The sequence below is a fragment of the Ischnura elegans genome, chromosome 11 (assembly GCF_921293095.1).
Source record: "Ischnura elegans chromosome 11, ioIscEleg1.1, whole genome shotgun sequence".
In the NCBI taxonomy this organism is placed as follows: Eukaryota; Metazoa; Arthropoda; class Insecta; order Odonata; family Coenagrionidae; genus Ischnura; species Ischnura elegans.
The window spans coordinates 40,570,325-40,589,833 of NC_060256.1; the positions used below are offsets into that span (position 1 = coordinate 40,570,325).

At 37.3% G+C, this 19,509-nt stretch overlaps 3 protein-coding genes across 4 annotated transcripts; 1 reads left to right on the forward strand and 2 right to left on the reverse strand.

Annotated features, from left to right (window-relative positions):
* The first annotated feature begins 5 nt into the window (after positions 1–5).
* On the forward strand, positions 6–10,845 carry LOC124168495 (RNA-binding protein 34). Its single transcript, XM_046546812.1, has 7 exons — positions 6–133; positions 289–506; positions 602–859; positions 979–1,166; positions 3,851–3,969; positions 9,605–10,096; positions 10,530–10,845. Exons 2-7 carry the CDS (start codon positions 322–324, stop codon positions 10,614–10,616), a joined length of 1,329 nt encoding a protein of 442 aa, XP_046402768.1. The 5' UTR covers positions 6–133; positions 289–321; the 3' UTR covers positions 10,617–10,845.
* Positions 10,846–12,087: 1,242 nt separating this feature from the next.
* LOC124168502 (cysteine-rich DPF motif domain-containing protein 1) lies at positions 12,088–17,835 on the reverse strand. Of its 2 annotated transcripts, none has more exons than XM_046546823.1 (3): positions 17,756–17,835; positions 13,848–14,088; positions 12,088–12,398 (listed from the first exon to the last, which is right to left on the reverse strand). In XM_046546823.1, exons 1-3 carry the CDS (start codon positions 17,787–17,789, stop codon positions 12,203–12,205), a joined length of 471 nt encoding a protein of 156 aa, XP_046402779.1. In that variant the 5' UTR covers positions 17,790–17,835; the 3' UTR covers positions 12,088–12,202. The 2 variants fall into 2 exon arrangements, with proteins under 2 accessions (XP_046402779.1, XP_046402778.1); XM_046546822.1 differs by lacking the exon at positions 17,756–17,835 and adding an exon at positions 14,261–14,407.
* On the reverse strand, positions 17,757–19,265 carry LOC124168501 (putative transferase CAF17 homolog, mitochondrial). Its single transcript, XM_046546821.1, has 2 exons — positions 19,058–19,265; positions 17,757–18,887 (listed from the first exon to the last, which is right to left on the reverse strand). Exons 1-2 carry the CDS (start codon positions 19,138–19,140, stop codon positions 17,789–17,791), a joined length of 1,182 nt encoding a protein of 393 aa, XP_046402777.1. The 5' UTR covers positions 19,141–19,265; the 3' UTR covers positions 17,757–17,788.
* Positions 19,266–19,509: the final 244 nt, after the last annotated feature.

Sequence of the window (19,509 nt, forward strand, 5' to 3'; positions counted from 1 at the left end):
AAAAATTGAGAGAAATGAGGCCTTTTCTATTCAATCCCTTTGGTCAGCATTTCTTAACTCAATTGTTAATTGTTTTGATTTGGATGCTGGATGTCCTCGTGGGTGGAAAATGTGACTGTGATATTCTTTTCTCGTGCGTAATGTTGTATTACTATATATTTATATATTATTATTATATACTATACATACAATATTTATGGTAGTACAGATCACTTTGCCGCACAAGCTCGAGGTAGCTATCACATATATTTTAGCCATGATTAATTTTGAGTGTATCTTAATTTGCAGTCTTTTGAATAGCTTACAATACGTTCAGTTGTAATGGATTTTCATGTGGGAAGTATAGCTGACCTGATCAACAGTAAGACTGAGGGTAAAGTCAGCAGCTCTAACTTATTTCACAATGTATCATCTGGCTCGGGGAAAGAAGTACATTATACAGTGATTCCAGCTGTTAAAAGGAAAAGGACAGATGTTGAGGACGAAGACTCTGAATTTCAAAAGGAGTTCGTATAATTACTTCGTTTGCTTTTTTTTATATTCACAATTTTCGTCTATTTATACTGTTCTTTTTATGAAGTGACGACTATATCTCTTACAGGAAAAAAAATAAAAGACCGAAGAATAACAATGCTGCGAACGCAGCTAAGCGATTGCAAGCAGGAAAGGTTCTAGTTAAGGAAAAAGTAGTCAACCCTGAAGAAGATAAGCGTACTATATTTGTTGGCAACTTGCCTTGTAATATCAAGGTGGTAAAATTGAAAAAACTGTTCAAATCATATGGTGACATTGAGTCGGCACGATTAAGATGCCCACCTGTAAAGGATCCCAAAATCCCCAAGAGGGTTGCTGCTATCAAGTGAGCAATGAAATGGATTTATTATTTTATATATACTTGGCAATTCATACCTTTAGGAGTAATTATTCCATCTCCCACGAAAAGCTGTTTTCTAAACGGTGTTTCTGCACCTTTCACAGAAAGGATTTTCATCCAGAACGGACCAATATTGTTGGATTTGTTCGATTTTCCTCGGAAGAAGAAGCGATCGCGGCCTTAAAGGGGAATGGTATGCTGTACAAAGACCATCACTTAAGGGTTGATTTGGCCTCGAGAAGTGGAACTCATGACCAAAAGAAAGCAGTTTTCGTGGGGAATCTCCATTTCGGTTCGTACTTATCTTAATATCTCCCAGTTAATAATATTAAGCTTATTGTTCTTTCGCAGCTACATTCTATGCCTCAATATAGTGTAGATAGCTCCTCTTCTCAACATTGCAATATTGAGAGGAAGTGGAGTTCCCATCGTCAGTAAGTTACCTCTATGTGGGTATTAATGTTTATTTTTTCTTCTTGGGACGTTAAATGAAGGGTTTTATAATGTTGTGGTTAACAGAAGCATGTGAATGGACCCCTTTCAGTCCATCTTGATGGAGAAAAGAAAAATACTCAGAAACTCAGTGAACAATTTTGTCAAGTGTTAAATGTTTCTTCTCTTTTATCAGACTATATACTGCAATCCAGTACCACAAGATTTTTTATGACTTGAAATTATTGTCAATCATGCAGATGCAAATGGTGTGGGTGCCATGCACGCCAGGAAGCACTCACTCGTGAGGCTAAAAGTTGTTAATATAATGAAACCATTCCTTTAATTAAGATTTTTTTCTTTATAATCTTTGTAGAAATAGCTCAAATTATAATGAATTGACCGTTATGGTTTACTAGATGCCCATCTCCCACTGTTGAGGGACATATCCTTCTACTACGTAATAATTTCCCGGCAAGATGATGAAAGTGATTTTTCTTTTTCAACAATATCTTCTTGAATTCTGACCTACCAAGAAGTAACCCTGTGAAGAAATCATCTCAAAGCAGTGGTGGCTATTTTTAATTTCTTAGCCAGATATTTGCGTGATCTGTGAAAGTTTTCAGTTGCTATGTGTGTTTGATGTAGGGGATTTAATGCCTCTTCCAGTTTTCAGCTACTTTTATTCTTTAACTGGGATATACTGAATACCATTGATTAGTAAGCCAAAATTGGTTGAAAGAAAAGGAAGCCCTCTGGTATGATCTGACTACTGCAAGTTCACTGCTGACATCGCTACAGCAATTGGTCATAATGATAGTTAAGCTGTTTTTCAGAAGAAAATGAAGGGTATGCGAAAAAAATGGGATAGTAGGATGAATGGAGGATTATCCAAGGTGTAGCTACTCCAAAAATCAGTATGAAAATTTGTATGTATTTGTCATAAACTTAAGTGATTTGTTTGTTGATGAAAAGTAATTAAAACTTTCTTATTCCACATAAATATTTAATGCACGACCTTCGTTTCAACGTGGCACTTTATCGTCTGGTACAGATGCACAGGAGACAGTCACACAGAGAATAAACGGTCACACACAAAAATTATTTTTTTAAATCACAGAGAGACTACGGTTTGAGGAGAGGGGCAAGGGGTGGAATTCCCAGGGGTGGAGGTAGTTCAAAGAGGTGAGGAATGGGTGTAGGTGCATGGAGAGGATTTGGGATTTCTGTGCTCACATTGTCTCCAAAAGAAGGGGGAAGGGGGGTTAGCAACACTTGGGTTGGCTGAAAGAGAGGAGGGGACTACCAGTGCATCCTTTTCACAGAAGAGCTACCATCATTCGGAAACTTCAGACCCTTCTACTTCATGACAAACCTATTAGAAATTCAGACTTTACTCCTGACCATGACTCCCACCAATTTGGACCATGAATGGTGAATTTTTCTGGACATTCCTTTGAACCAAGTGAAATGGCATTGTTCGAAAAAAAACTCAAAGACATTCCCAACATTCCTGTCTCTGATAAAGATCTAATAAAGGTAGCGGTGGATTGTGAAGTTGGCCGGCGAAAATAAAATAGTGCTATCAAGCAATTAGTATCCGAACAATTACGTAAAAATAATTTTTGTGTGTGTTGTTTGTTCTCTGTGTGACTGTCTTCTGTGCATCTGTACCAGACGGTGAATTGCCATGTCGAAACCTAGGTCATGCATTAAATATTTATGTAGAATAACAACGTTTTATTTACTTTCCATCATGTCAAGTAGATTTCATAAGGTTACACCTGAAACAACTAAGTATATTTGTTTCTTTCTGGTAAAAATAATGCGTCAATAATATTTTTCAAATCTAAATAAGCCTTCACTTGCGTTTTCACATTTTTCATGAATGGAGATATTCCAGAGCATACACATTTGTAGCAGGTCAGCATTATGCCATCACTCAAAATTATGTTTCTTTCTTGAATGATATATTACTCCAACAAAATTTTTGAACTTGTAGATGAGGGTTGTATCTACAATATTTAAAAAAAGTGAGATAGATTGAAGAGGTAGCTGCATAGGGTTGCAAAAATCTAAAAATTTTAAGCATATAATTTCTGAGGAAGCCTAAGGACTAATTGGAAGTACATAATAGAAACTAAATAGGGAGCCCCCCTTTTTGTTTTTGAAGGAAAGAAGTTTTGTATGCACCCTCAAAATTTAATTCCTCTTAATCATTTAACTAGCTTTACCCACCCTCTTGTTTTAAATATAGAATGTTATAGAGACTTCAAAATTCAAGTTATTTTTATTTGTTGGCCATGATGTTTCCATGAGGCTTTTGAAAATTCTTATTTAGAACGTGAATCATTGAAATTGTTTGATGTCAGTTTTCTGAAAAACATTGTACTTTATGCTTAGGGCTAAATATATGTATCTCATTATTTTATACACATTTTAATGTTCATTACTAGATGATGTTTGTCATTAACTCATTTTTGCATGTCATTAAGTGTCATTGAATATGGCTAATCGTGTACCTCTGTTACTTTTCACCAATAGGTGCTGAGGAAAATGACTTGTGGAAAATTTTTGAGAGCTGTGGTGACATTGACAGTATACGTATTGTAAGGGATGCTAAAACTGGTGTTGGAAAAGGATTTGCATATGTTAACTTCAAGGTGAGTTCTGAAAATCAACTAATACATATTTTAGAACGGAGATTTCTGTAGTGTGGATTGAAATTCTTCATTTTTTCGTTACTACCACGTCAGTTGCCCATCTAAACTGTTGTCTTCACCACAGCAACTGACACGGTAGCGGCCTGTTAACTGAGTAACCCGTTCAAAAATTTTACACTTTCACAGTATTAGGGAATAAGTGTGTTAGGAAACGTAATTGGGTTCTTAAGAGAGGAGAAGGTGTATCATAGAGTACTTTCTTTATACTTATTACCTTGCAAAAATATACAAAAAATAGGAATACAAGCAAGAAAGTTTGGTACCAGTAAGAACAATCATGACCTCTATTGCTAAATAATGGCCTGTAATTTACAAAACTTCTTTAGATACAAAATTTTCTACCATTCACCCAAGTATAATCACTATGTTTCATACTATTTTCATTTTTTGTTTTCGATTCTCGTTGATACTAATTCTTGAATACTTTAAACACGATATTTTTATTTAATTGTGATGCATGTTATCTTTCAAGTTCCTTACACACTATGTCTCTTTTAGAGAACGTTTAACATTCTTCACTCTTATTTTTTTAAATTATCTTTCCCTGATCATGTGTTTCTTTGGTTTAGTTATGGATATAACAGGTTTTTAAACCTTTTTTTTTAAGTTAAGAATAAAAAAATTGTGGAGTCTGTGTACTGTGAGTAATCAATGAGGAAAAATCGAAAATTTTAAGACAAATTAATGGGTAAATAGTGAAATTTGGTATTAAGATAGTATTTTTCACCAGAAGCCAGTGATTCAAGGTTTATAATGATATTTCATTTATCACTGTAGGTGCAGTACTAACAGAGCATACACTGAATTACAGAAAAAGACCTTTCCGTGTCTGATGTTTCCGTGGGGTGGTCCACCATTCTCAATGAGTTAGAAGGGAAGAGGAGGTAGAGTTCCTTCTCACTCATGAAGAATGGAGGGGTCACTCCACCAAAATGTCCATGAGAAACATTTTGTAATCGTCTCTTTTTCTGTGTTTCCATTTGTAGTTGCCTAATTATTTATTTATTTAACTTAAGTGTTACCACAAGAAGCGTTTTCCTTAGGATGATATGTATGTATAATAAATAACCCCTTTAAAATGTCCATGGAGCAAAATTTTGCAAAAAAACCTCCAATCAACAAAGTCATAGCCCTGGTCCTAGGCCCCTCCCATGCATAATGCCTGAAGAAAATCCTCCTGTAATGAACCTCTCTAATTATGAAACTTCCCTTAAATGAAGTCTTCATGATGGCTCTAGTGAGGAAATCAGTCAAAGTAAAATTTTTCAGATAGCAATTGTTTTACCGTGTGATTTTCCAGGTAATTGTCATTGGGTGGCACAAGTTTTTGTACATCCTCTTCGTAGAGTGTTGCCGCCAGTTTAGTCATCCATGATTATGTTCTTTTAGCTCTTCGTCACTGTTTGCCGATGTTTTTGATCATCCTCAGTACAGCCCTGACTTAGCTCCAAGCGAAATACACTTGTTTCTGCATCTGAAGTCTTTTCTTGGCGGTTGGCAGTGCAACTGCAACAAAGAGCTGAGGGAACAAGTTCCATTGGATTGGATTGAATTCAACCCAAACTTCCATTTCATCACTGACAGGAGATGTGTCCACTTTTTTCCAGAGTTTATACAGTTTCAAATGTTTCACTAACATTGATGACATTTCGGAATCGTATTCTATAAAGTAATCACCATTGTTCTTCTCATGGATAACTACACTGGCGGAAATATTCTACGAAGGAGTACAAAAACTTGTGCCATGCTATTACCAACGTCTGGAAAATCACGGGATCCACATAAAAAAATAGAGTACATCTACATAATACCCCGCAAGCCACCTAAAAGGCGTGTGGCAGGGGGTGTTAGGACACCAGCCGTTTACAGATTTAAAAAAAATGAAGAGCTCTAACGAAGTTGGGTCTAGCGTTGACTATTGAAGTTCTTTATGGTTCGGGGGAAAAACGAATTCCCATATCTATCCGTTTGGCAAAACATCTCTCTTAATTTATCGCTTCTATCGGACTTGTAAATATAATGTGGCTCTAATATTATGTTCTCCGAGTCGCTCTTAAACATATCCATTCTCAATTCTTCAAGCAATCAAAGCCTAGCGCGCAGCCTCCGAGTCTCCAGCGGCTCCCAGCCTAATTCGCTTAACATCTGGGTAACGCTGTCTGTACGCCCGTAGCAGTTTTTGATGAAATGTGCAGCCTTCCTTTGTATTTTATTCAGTTCCCGGTTTAAGTCTTTCTGCACTGAATCCCATACGCTCGCTGCATATTCAAGGTGCGGTCGAACGAATGCGAAAAGAACTTTTAAGAACGAGTAAGAGTGGCAGAATTGTGTGCTATACATACATTTCTTTGAAATATCTGTACTTGTTCTTATTTGTATTTCAAAACCAAACTTACTCCCCAAACATACCTCGTAATTTACGAGCTGAGGTTACGTAATCCAAAGATGCCAGCATGGTCAGTGAAGAAACTTTCTTGTCATAAAAAGTTCTAATACTAAGGATGGCACAATACCAGATTGCATGCAGACCGAAATGGTATAGGACATCAACTGAAGTTTTGTTTGGAAAGACCAGCATGAACATATTTGGGCAACTTTTCAAGGAGCAGTTCTCTCATGAAATTCTGTATCAGTGGCCAAATAGGGAGTTGTCGGGAATTTTTCCACAATTATCTTGCTTGGGTTGCATCTCTACATGGGAATTTTCAGAGGCCTGTCAAAGTTCATGTTTGATGAATCATTTCTTTGTATTTAAGGGACAAACAGAAATAAAAACCACACCAAACTCTCACCATTCCTATCAGAATAATTGACAAGGTTAAATAGGTAAAGATCACCAAGAACGCTTGGAATTGTGGGCCAACCTGGAGTCCGAGTACACTGCAATTGCTATATTTGTGACTCCACTCTTCAATCTGCATGCATCCTTTGCCTATCCGCTGTCCACTCAACCTGAAAAACATATCCATGTACCTAACCCCCTTACAATAAAGTGGCTATTTTATTGGCCATGTCGAAATTTGTTATGAGGAGGTTTTATTGTATAATTAATAATACTACCACATTTTATTATGCTCAAATAATTGGAAGTTAATGATGACTCCAAATTATGGTAATTTAAGTCAAAACTACTGTGTGTAGAAACTATATTAAGTGCCATAATAGAAAAGGCACTCAAGTAATTTTCACACTGCGGATTCCGTGTGCATCGCCTTCAAAATTTTCAGTTTTGACTAGGGATGGGTCGAATAGTAGATTTCTCGAATTCGAATATTAAATCATTGCTCGAATATTCGAATACCTCGAATTTCGAATACCTCGAATACTAAACGATGAATGTGAAAATGTTTGACCAGGTCGCCTATGCAGCAGGAAACCCAAGATTTTGGCGAGTAATTGTGATTGCCTTTAAAGGATTCAAACAGGAATTTAGCTGATTAATGGAATATTTTAATTTTATGTAAACAATAGGGTAGTTTCCTTCATTAAAGAAAACGAAAGGTATTGATTGTGATTCGTTACCTACCATTAGTGTATTCATAATATACAAATTATTTCGTTCTAGAAATACCGGTTTAGACTAATGGCATTGTTCAATTTTACCTCATTTGAAAAAGGCCAGATTGGCGCCTATGCGATGCCACTCCACGTGACATCACGGGGACCTAGTTTCTACACGAGAGGATCGGAGTTTTACATCGTCTGAGGTTACCAATGCATGCATGAGGCACAGAGATCAGGGAAACATGTCTTAATAATCACACAGTCTGTTTGATAAGGTATTAATAATCCTTATTTAAGCCAAGCGCTACCAGCTAGCATGGTACTCGGCTACCTGCTAGCATCCTGCGTCGTAATAGCGCTCAGAGGCCTCGCCCCAAGGTCACCTCACTTGCGGCAGCGGGAACCAGAACGACGTCACGCGGAGTTTTTCCCGGCATTCATACTTACCCGTCGCGTTTTCGCGCGTTTAAAAATTTTCAATTTTAATTTAATCGCGAAAAATAGATATCGTCTCATAAAACTCTAAAAGCGTTAAATACGTACTTCAGGAGTATTAATATTTCGATTTAGGCAATAAAAAATAATAGGAAACCACCGTATTTGAGCATTACGCCTCCGTCGTATTTCTTCTTCTTCCCGGTATTTATTTTCCTGCGCAAAATGCTTAAATAAAGTCAGAAATATGTCGTGTTTGGTCTTATTCTTTTTTAAATTACGCGCACATTACTAATATTTCAATCCAATAAAGGTGTAATAACAATTGCCGAAAGTCATTGTTAGACACCTTTCGGGCTAGTAGATGACTCATGCAGCAGTTGACCTCGAGAAAGGGGGAAATTCGGAGCAGGTAGGTAGAAAAAGGTCAGTGGGCGAGAAAAGGGGGTGGGTGCGAGACAAGTTTTTATTTTTCTCGCGTAACTTGATATTTTTTGAAGCTAAGGTTTTTGTAATACAATCCCTGCGCGAGCTGGGATCTTTTGTTTGATTTCGGAGAAGAGGAAATCGTCAAGAGTGGGTGAGGCGAATGCTGAATGGAGGGGGATAGCAGATCGTGGGAAATGCGCCAATGTCACTATCCCACGGCACTGAGTTCCTCCCTATGGTAGTTTCATCTCCTGGGGAAGATTCAAAATAAGTGCCTGTCATTATTAGCCACAAAGGACACACGGCAAACACCTCCTCTCATTTTATCAAAAGATGGATGCGGGAAAATGGTCAGTGGGGAGAAAGAGGGAAGGGTGAAACACGATTCTATTATTTTCCGGTAACTTGTTATTTTTTTCAAAGCAGAGGTCTTCGTAATACGATCCCTGCACGAGCCGGGACCTTTTTTTTGTTTTCGGGGAAGAGGAAATCGTCTGAGGGGATGGGGCGAACGCTGAATGGATGGGGATAGCGGATCGTGGGAAATGCGCCAATGTTGCTATCCCACGGAACTGAGGTTCTCCTGATAGGGGACACCTGGGATTTTCGGATTTTTTTCATCCGATCAATTTCGGTTCCCCACGTCGAACTCTTTTCACCGCTCGAACCCGTGAATTTGATGTATTTCGTCAGCTTGCCTAAAACAGCGCTGCATGCACTAGACGACTAGAGTTCTCATTTTTCCGAGTCAACTACCAACGACGTGCGAGCGACAGTGTATGACGCGAAATTCAAAGTATTCGAGGTATTCGAGACGGTACCTTTGGCATAACTATTCGAGATCTCGAATATCGAATACTTTCTATTATTCGAGGTATTCGAGTATTCGCGGATACTATTCGCACATCTCTAGTTTTGACATATTAGATTCGACTGACAGGATTATTTACTCTTCTGTGCAGTGATGGTTCATCAGGCTTGTAACTACAGCCTCTTTTCTCCATCTCTCTTTTTTGGGCTGAAAATTTAATTGCACTGTAGGGTTTTGCACAGATTATTTTGGTAACTGTTCTTGTTGACTTCGGTTCTGATTCCTGTTTCAAGCTGTGGAACAGAGAACTGAAGAATTGACTCACCCATCCCTACTGTTAATATTTCTCGAAAATATTGATGTTTTCAGTTATATCTAACTTTTTTTAACCCTCAGGACTTGAGTTCTGTGGAATTGGCCATGAAAATGGATGGCCAAACACTGAAGGATCGCATGATCCGTGTACAACGAGCTGTGAAGAAGGTTAAAGCTAAAAAAGATAATTCTATGGTGGATAGGAAAAGGCCGGGGAAAAAGTTCAATAGTGTTGCGAATGGAACATTCTCAAACAAAAAGAAATTCAGGGAAGAAAAAGGAAAGTTCAAAGATAAGACTGAGAAATTTTCTCCCAAGGCCGCAAAAAAGGAATCTGAGCCAAAGTTCAAGCGAGGTGGAGAAGAAAAGTATGCAGGCAAAAAGATGTTCTGGGAAGACCATGGTGAGGTTTTGGAGAGGAGTGAAAGTTCTGATAAGGTGAAGAAGAAGTCAAAACTGAAGTTGAAGCCCGAGAAGGTCAAACAAAAAGTTAACAAGAAATCATCTAAAACAGTGGACAAGCATTCTTTCCAGGGGGTCAAAGTAGATGAGGAGTCAAAAGGAAAAGTTAAGGTGAGTTCCTAGTTTGATAAATATTGTTAGTTCAAGATCGTCAATGGTCACAGATCTTCTAATTGGATCAACTGATTTTGTGCACAAATTGTGGAGCATGATTAATGTAAATAAACAACTAAGGCAAATTGCAAGATAGATAAGGAATAAGCTTGGGTAATAATAAATAAGGTTTTTACAAAGCTCCTCTAGTCAGAGCACAGGCTTGTATTTCATCTTTGTAAAAAATTTCATTTAAATAGAAAATCTTTAATGTATTCAGCATTAATGACAGCTTTTGATGTAATTCTGTTTCGACACTGGGAATATGACAATGTCAAATTGTCCATATATAATGTCATTTTGATCTTTTGTGTTTAAACTGCTGCTGCAATAGAAATATAAGTCGTTTAGTATTAGTGTGGTTAAAGTCAAACCTCTCTCTTTCTTCCAGAAAAAGAAACTGAGCAAAGCAGAATTGAAGAAACAAGTTATAGCATTTCAGCTGGAGCTAAAAAAGAGTGGCATAACTAATCCATAGTTATATTAGGGAATTGTGTATTATGCATTTTTTAGTTCTATTTTCAAACACCTTACCTGTTTGAGGGCTCTTTTTTTATAAAATGGAAATTTTCATTGCTATTGTACATATTTTTTAAAGGTAGTTATGTTGCAACAACTAAGATTCATATCAGTGCACCCCAGCATTTGGAACTATGAATCAACTTTATGCTGTCAAGATGTTTGAAAATACAAACTTTGTGACCATATATGCATCTTTTTCATTGACTCCTAAACCTCTTTTCTTTTATAACCCTTACTAACCTTACTTCATCTTATTTTTGTAAATATGTAGGGTAGTTTCCTTCATCAAAGAAAATGAAAGGCATTGATTGCAATTCGTTACCCACCATTAGTGTTCATATTCATAGTATACAAATTATTTTGTTTCAGAAATCCCAGTTAAGACGAATGTTAATGGTCAATTTTAACCTCATTTGAAAAAGGCCATATTGGAGCCCATGCGATGCCACTCCATGTGATGTCACAGGGATCTAGTTTCTATACAAGTAGATAGGAGTTTTACACCGTCTGAGATTACCAATGCATGCATGAGGCACAGAGCTCAGGGAAACGTCTCATAATAATCACCTATTAAAATTGCCCAACGTCGGAAAGTTTCCTTCGTTTGATAGGGTATTAATAATCCGTATTTCAGCCAAGTGCTACCTGCAAGCAGCCTGCATCATAGCTGTGCTCATAGCCTCACACGGCGGCAGCGGGAACCAGAATGACATCACACGGGGTTTTCGCAGCATTCATACTTAGCTGTTGCATTTTTGTCCACTTGAAAATTTTCATTTAATTGCAAATAATAGATTTGTATCGTCATTTAAAAATCTAAAAGCTTTAAATTCGTACTCTGGGAGTAATAATCTTTCGATTTAGGCAATAACAAATTAATAGGAAACCACCCTATTGAAGAACATAGATATTCAAAATTCCTGGTATGGCCTGAAACGGACAGTTTCTCATAAGGAAGGGTTTTCAGTTGTTTGATACTTATGTGGAAAATGTAGGTATGAGTCAACCTCCCTTACTATAATTTGTTAATTGAAAACATAGTGTTTTTATATTTACCGTTGAAAAGAACTCTTCCAAGCACATTTCATTCTACCAATCATTATCATTAAGTCGTCATCAAAAAGTGAACCCCATTCCAGCATATTTTTTGTCAGACCACATGACATTTATTGTCGAGGTTTAAAATTTCTTCTTACTATCCAATACTTGAATAAAAATTGAAAAATAGCAGGCCATAAGTGTACTTACCCTACCATTCCTATGATCATCATTTTCTTCCTTCAGATCCTTTCACATTTTGACATTTTTATATGAAACCCTAACACCACACTGGTTGTCGTAAAAGCATTTGATACGTTTTTAATAAGGTTGAGCACTGGGAAGCACAATCAGAGTGACTCTTAGAACTATTGAAAGGAAAATCAAAATTGAAAGAAGAAGTTAAATATTTTTAAGTGATTATGTACCTATAATGGAACAATACCAATATGGAGAAAATTACAGTTGAGCAAAATTAACAGAGGAGGCAAACTTCACATAACACTATCTTTGGCTTTTACTGAGTTTCAGTTTTTTCTGCATTTGTGCAGGAAAGACGTCCATGGATTTCAGAGCACACGAAAGGCAATAATAATGTTTGTAGAAAACACTGCATTCAAGGTCACGACAAACTGGTCTCTTACAGGAAAAGCAGTCACCTCCAAGTATTAAAAATGGCTCGTTGACATCCCTCTGCTTCCTGTAATCACAAAATATCAAATTCATTAATTTCATAGCAGCGATTGTTTGACAATATGTACATATTCTATTTTTCTACTCATACCATGAGAACTGATACATAATTATGAATTGGTTTTATAGCTCTGGATTTAAATAAGAGCCTGTTCTAATACATTTTAGTTGTGTATTGTTGAATTGCTATATGTATTCTATTGTATTGTAACTTTTGTTGGCGACGAAAAATTTCAGAAAGTGGACTTCGTCTTGTTCTTGAGGTCAGGAACTTGTGTCAAATAAGAAATTTCATCAGAAATTCTTACTTCACTGAAAGTAGAGAATCACCATGACTGCAACACACGTGCTTTAAAATTCTTGTAAGTATTCCTTGAAATCTGGTCTCTGGTTTCCAATAACCAATAAAAACATCTTAATTAATCTTTGAAAGTGAAAGTAAATAATTTCGTCAAACATGCCATAATTTATACCTTGACAATGATTTTCAGCCTAATACGTTACTCAAGTACTACCACTCCAATATAGGTATGGCCACCTTTAAAACTAAAGGAAGCCATGATAAGACTATCCTATTATGTACTTACTTTCAGGAGATTTGAGATTTGGGGCAAACTAGAGTGGACTATTCAGAAATACATTCACGTGATTATTAAGGTAATTATTTTTTTAAATTAATTTTTTCCCTAGCAGAGATCCAAAAAAGGTCATCTTAGACTCATGTTCATCTTATGCTCTGGCAAATGCGGTATACATTTTGTCATCAGTGACAAAAAGGCACCATGTATTTTGGTCATCAGTGTGGAAGTCGAATCACCACCACACAAATTATCTTAGGATACCTAACTGAATAGTCAACGTATGGTTTTTTTTTACATCAAAGATCAGTATTATCCACAAGTTCACAAGTGTAACATAAATTTAAAAATCCTAGAGTTAAAGGGAGGTTTCCTATTTGTGGCTCTGCATTGGCTCATTCCGATAACAATAATTTTTAACCCTCCTCCAGCAGATAAGTAACTATCTATATTTTTTAACCTTAAGAAAATATTGACATTACCACTGGGAACTTTGTGAAAAGAGTTGCCACTATGGGTGAGATTACTAGGAAGAATGGAGGAATAACTTGACAAAGAATGTCACTTTACGTGATGTCCCCAACTATTAACCCAAAGGTTTGGGACCTGCTTGAGTGGGATTTTCTCCACAAATAGCATAGATATGTGTGCTCATCTAACAAATAAATTGTAAGAAAGGATTTGACAGTCCTAAATATTTTCCTAAAAATGACATAGTTGTAGACCGTGGTGAAACTGATGGAATTTATGCAGGTATTCTAACCCACTGGCCACTTAAATATAATCCTTTTTCTTGAAAAGACTTGAGTAAAAGGTGTGCAAAAAGTTATTTTCTGGAGAAATAATTTAATACAATTATTTCACAAAAAACTTCTTACCTGTAATGGGTAGATGGCCTTCTAGGAGAAAATGGATCCTTCATAACATAACTTGAATCGACAAATTCAATACTTGTAGAAAAAGGGGAATGCTTTCCTTTGTAGTGGTAGTGCTCTTCCAAGCCACATGAATAGCAAGTAAATGTGCCCAATGGTTCCTCCTCTTCCTGTTTCACTGTTTTGTCCTTTGTGTGACTGCCCAAATTCTTTTCAGCTACCTTTGCGCTCTTTTCTTCCATATCTGAAACAAAAAAGAGTCCATGATTCAATATACATCATGTATGAATGTTGAACAAACTATATTTTGGCATACCGGTGCTAACCACGGTGATAACTTTACAGAGTCACCCTCAATGCACAGATTTGCGAAATTCCACAGAGGAAAAATCATTTCCCTTGGCAAGAATGCGAACCTGGATCCCCTGGATTTCTGGCAGAGTCAGAGATGTGCTGGGCCACCAGGACGTATCCCAGTGCATCCTCCAGCCTGGAAATCTTTGGCACCCCATGGTAGACCCCCTGCATAGTGCTGGCACCCTCTGGCCATAATTGTCCACCACCCTAAGAAGGGGTCCAGCTCGGGCCTGGGCCGAGTGATTTGGTCTGTTAAGCTACCGAGATATCCATTTCCTCCGTGAAAATATGTAGACTTCAATGGACAAGATGGTTTGCCAGATTCCAGTCAAGGGGAATGATTTCTCTTCTGTGGAATTTCATACATTTGAAAAAGAACACTGAGAAAGAATTAAGTTGATGCTTCAAAACACTGATGTGCCTCTGTTATACCAATATAAAAGCCAACATGTGTTTAAAAAATAAATTCCATCCATGACCCTAATGAGGTACATATTAACCCATAAATTCCGATGAGCAATGGTGATTATGTTTAATTTTTCCAGCTTTGCTGCTTTCCTTTAATGAGCTGTTCCTAATCCCGTCACTGATCCCTGATACATATAAACACGTGAGCGTCAAAGATACTACAAGAATATTTCGAATTAATGTAGAAAAAAAAGACCATGATTTCTAAGAGCTCATGGCCCTTAAATTTAAAGATAAATTTTCAGTAGGGGAGAGGGTGATCTCATGGAAGCGAAGCCTCTACCGCCAGTCAGTCCTGGGAGAGGAAAGGAAAGAGAAGAATGATCAGCCAACAACATCAGCAAAAGATGAAGAAAGAGCCACACCATAGGGTCGGTTACAAGAACAAAAGAAACTTTCTCAAGGCCATCTATAATATCTGTTTACCTTCACCATGCAGATGAGGCGGTGAGGTAGGTACATAGCAAACTGTTAAGTGTTGGAGGAGAAAAGTGAGGCTGTCACAAAATATCTGGAGGCAGCCATTCATGAAAATGTATTAGCTCACACAAGAGAGGCTAATAGGAACAGTGAAAAGCTACGATTATCTAGGAACTATGGTGACAGACGACTGAAGAAGTATTACAGTAATAAAAGCAAGGACATCAATCGCAAATGATGCCTTCAGCCAGAAGAAAAACTTGCTATGCAGTAAAAGCCTGGATCTGAGGAGGATACTAATTAGGAATTACTCATGGAATGCTCTCATGAACGGATGTTAAGCGTGGACATTGGGTAAGAGGGAAAGACAGAATAAAAGCTTATGAAATGTGGGTATGGAGAAGGTTGGAAAAAGTAAGATGCGTAATTAAGATGAGAAATGTAGAGACTTTGAGCAAAGCAAAAGAAGAAAGATCTCTTCTAAAGAAAAAAAGAAAGGAAACTGTTTAGGCCATGTGATGAAGAATATACCAATAATAAGAAGATGGGGAGATATATGATAACTGCGGCACTAGAGGCACCACTTACAGGAGACAAAAAGAATGGACGCAGAAGAATTAAATTTGTGGATCAAGCGAAGATCAACAGCGATGAGAAAACAAAGAAAGCTCAGGACAGAAGCAGATGAGACAGAAGTGGTGTACAGGCCTTATCATCAGATCTCCAATTCACCATGTCAGTCAATTAAAGATGATCTCCCATTCAGTGGCAGATACATATGGGGGGCACGTAACCCCTCTTGCAAGGCCACCCGTATTTCCAAACATTGCAGAACCACAATTTTAACTTTTTACATCATAAGGTATGTATGTAATTTTCTTGTATATGTGTTTAAATACTTAAATTAAATTTTTCTTTAACTTTTCTTGTGACATGATTATTTACTATTACGGTAAAAGTATCTATAGGTAACTCAAGATATCTTTTGTGACCTCCCCTTGGGTTTTTTCTGCACCCGCTGCTGCTCCTATTATATAATGGCAATGGGCAAATTCAGATATAGAATTCATTTAACAGAACCAATATCAGTGTATTTCAATAAAAATAAGACTGATTTCAATTTTTAAAGATACAATAAAGATGGTGTGAGCAAAGGTGATGACAGCCCTCCTAAGTAGGGATTTTTTGAAATGCAGGATTTCATATCTGCTTCACAGTAAAACCTGAATCACATGATCAGTTTTTCCATACCTTGCGAGCTATAGCTCCCGCAATCGCTTGAATGATGGCGGAAAAATAACTTTCATTCAATCATTTTACACAATGGGATGGCACTCTCATCCCTTTTCCGCAGCTGAAACTATCGCTGGCATTCTCTTTCACTCAATCAGAAGGCACAGCCACTAACAGCAATTGTAATGCCACATTTAGTTTGAAATGGAATGACAGTTGTAAATACAGAAAGCGATAGAGGAGAGGACAGAAAAGTGTAATTAAGAAAATTATGGGTCGAGTAACCACAATTTTGTTCCCTGAAAAGCTCTCACTCTGAGGATTGGAAAAATTGATCGTCTTACAGTAGCGGATACAGAAAAAACTAAAAAAAATCAGGAGGGGGGGGCACAAAAGATATCCGAGCTGCTCTTACTTTTATTGTAATAAAAACATGATGAAGTCACACGGGCAGTTTTACAAATTTTTATTTAAACTGATTTATACAAAAGACAATGCCATCTTATGATATATAAAAGGTACAATTGTGGTTCAGCAATGCGAGCAGCCACGTATTGGGGGGGGGGGGGGGGGGGGGGTACGTGTCCCCCATATGTATCCGCCACTGTCGTTGTGCTATTCAGCATTGAGATTCATTGTGAGTAAATTCAAAATTAGTGCCCTTAATCAGCATCAATGAGCAGGCCTTCATTGTAATGCAGACCAAGCAAAAATAGGGAACATATTATACTTTCCCTAATCAAAGACGAACCTCATGAGAACCTCATTCAACCATCAATGTTGTAAAAAAAATTAGATGGCACATCCATTAACCATACCACATCCATCCATCCATATTAGCACCCACATCCTCATACCCTACAGACTTTACGTCGTGGAATTAAATGATTTAGGAAATAAGGATTCATTTTTTTGCCCTAACAGGGGTAAGTCTATATAAAGTAACTCAAGAACATTTGTAAACAATCAACATTATTAAATATGCTAAATTCATTGCCAGAAACATAAACACTATAATTCCATGACAAACTAAATGTATATTTATTGGATAGTTGAGTTTTAACAACAAGTAGGATAAAATTCTGTCTAGGAGCAAAGAAAGGCAATTAAAGCTCTATTAAAACTAATAAAAATAACAGTTCAAATTTTTAACCAAAAATATTATATGTAACCATGATTGTTTTGCCCATTGATATTTCAATGGTGTCATGTTAAAAGTGATGATACAATAACCAATGCATTAATTTCCATGCATTCATGACATAATTAGACTGCTACTTCTCAGGACTACAGGAAAACAAAGAGAAAAGTTATAACCGCCGCATTTTCTGTTTGATAAGAAATGTATCTCACATTTACCAAGACTTATGGTAATCATTGCAAAAGGCCGTGGTAGTGAACAACTGGGAAGGATGGGGGATAATTGATAGTACCTATTCTATCTTTTCTTCTGTAACTCCAACACATCACGCGCCTCCTTTGGCTTTCAGTTCCTTGGGTGCCTCTTCTGGCCACCAAAATGGTTTTTCTGTCTTCAACTCAGAATCACCCGCTTTCATCAGGGGTATTCTTAGTGCTTCAGCTACTCTAAGTAACCCTAATCCCGCACCATCATCGCCAAGATTAACAACACCACGAAATTTACCAACAGATTTACCAGTGGATGGGTCTACAATGGAAGTTTCTGACACCTGAGATACACTACTAGATAAATATAAGGGCATCAGTCTCTTCCGAACCACCCCGGTATGATGAGTTCTAGCCGTTAACTCTTGTCCGACGTAACATCCTTTATGAAAGCTCACACCGTGAAGGTAGTCGCAGTTAGCCTCCAAAGGAAAGCTGTTTCCAGGGGGAATATCCAAAATACCTTCACCTACTCCAAGACGGTAACGATGAAACCTATAATGCCCCGATTCTAACCTTTTTAAGTTCGAAACAATGTCATTCAATTCTCCTTTCGAACATAGGACACGAACTCCAAGAGCATTGAGTCTAGGATCTCGGACAGCGAAGACACTTTGCTTAGGGCATTCTTCCAAGAAGTAAGATTTCTTTTTCTCCGCCTTGACAGTATTCGGATTGAATTCAACCCAAACTTCCATTTCATCGCTGACAGGAGATATGTCTACTTTTTTCCTGAGTTTATACAGTTTCAAATGTTTCACTAACGTTGATGACATTTCGGAATCGCATTCTACAAAGTAAACACCATTGTTTTTATCACAGCCGTCTGCGGTGACGACTCGATACACTATGCTATCAAGAATCACTCTTCCTCTGGCATCAAGAAACATGCAGTACATCGCCTTAGAAGATTGTCTCGAGTCTTTCGTAGGGGCATGATCCTCACTAAGGTGTCGAATATCATTGGTTATAAGTCCTTGCAAATATTCAACTGCATCCTTTCCGGACACACGTACTAAGCTGCGGTTCGTAAGACGTTCAATTGACGAATTTGCGGCAGAACTAAAGTCACACGCCCTTTGCGTTGCTAGGACGTTATAGCGATTTCTTAAAGACCTCATCAGCAGACGAGGGAAACAATATTGGAGCATTTTGGGCCTAAAAATGAAGACATTGGTAGTGAGATTTTATGCAATGACTATCAGGAGGATAAATCAACCTTAGCTAATAATACAGTAACATATTATAAATGGAGAGATATTTAAACAACAAAACTAGGGAATCGTAGTTACTAACAATCCTAGAGGGTAGTATTAATGCATAATTACCTCACGCTCGCTTTGTTTACATCAAACACATGTCTGCTGCAAATTGACCTCTGTTTAGTGCTGCCACGACACGGCACATTCATAAAATATGTACGTTAAGCATTTTCAATTACGTTCGGAAAAATTGCCAATAAAATTGTTGTCATTCTTTTCAACTATTTTCATAATTATTACAGCATCTAATGTAAAAAGCAGCTAATTTTAAAATATTTTCCTATTCTGGAACCGCGTACTCTGTATGGTAGTGACATCTTGCACTTTCTAGAAGGACTTTTAAGTTGTTGTGGAAGGCACAAAAATAATGAAAAATTTTCATTTATAATGAATAAAATTTGTTCCATGAATGGTGTATATGAATGAATTAATCATAATAAGCTAAATACATAGTATAGGTTTTCGTTACTCGGAAATAAATCCGAATGTGCCGAAGTTTTTCCACCAATGGCGGCACA

Bases quoted from the DNA above. Each gene is read 5' to 3' on its own strand.
- LOC124168502 (XM_046546822.1), bottom strand. From the start codon at position 14,372: ATGCAGGGGGTCTACCATGGGGTGCCAAAGATTTCCAGGCTGGAGGAT. The intron at 14,089-14,260 runs GTTCGCATTCTT...TTTTTGTTTCAG, and splicing joins CAGAAATCCAGGGGATCCAG to ATATGGAAGAAAAGAGCGCA. The intron at 12,399-13,847 runs GTAAGAAGTTTT...TTGTGATTACAG, and splicing joins AGGCCATCTACCCATTACAG to GAAGCAGAGGGATGTCAACG.
- LOC124168495 (XM_046546812.1), top strand. From the start codon at position 322: ATGGATTTTCATGTGGGAAGTATAGCTGACCTGATCAACAGTAAGACT. The intron at 3,970-9,604 runs GTGAGTTCTGAA...TTTAACCCTCAG, and splicing joins TTGCATATGTTAACTTCAAG to GACTTGAGTTCTGTGGAATT. The intron at 10,097-10,529 runs GTGAGTTCCTAG...TCTTTCTTCCAG, and splicing joins AGTCAAAAGGAAAAGTTAAG to AAAAAGAAACTGAGCAAAGC.
- LOC124168501 (XM_046546821.1), bottom strand. From the start codon at position 19,140: ATGAATGTGCCGTGTCGTGGCAGCACTAAACAGAGGTCAATTTGCAGC. The intron at 18,888-19,057 runs GTAATTATGCAT...CTTCATTTTTAG, and splicing joins GTAAACAAAGCGAGCGTGAG to GCCCAAAATGCTCCAATATT.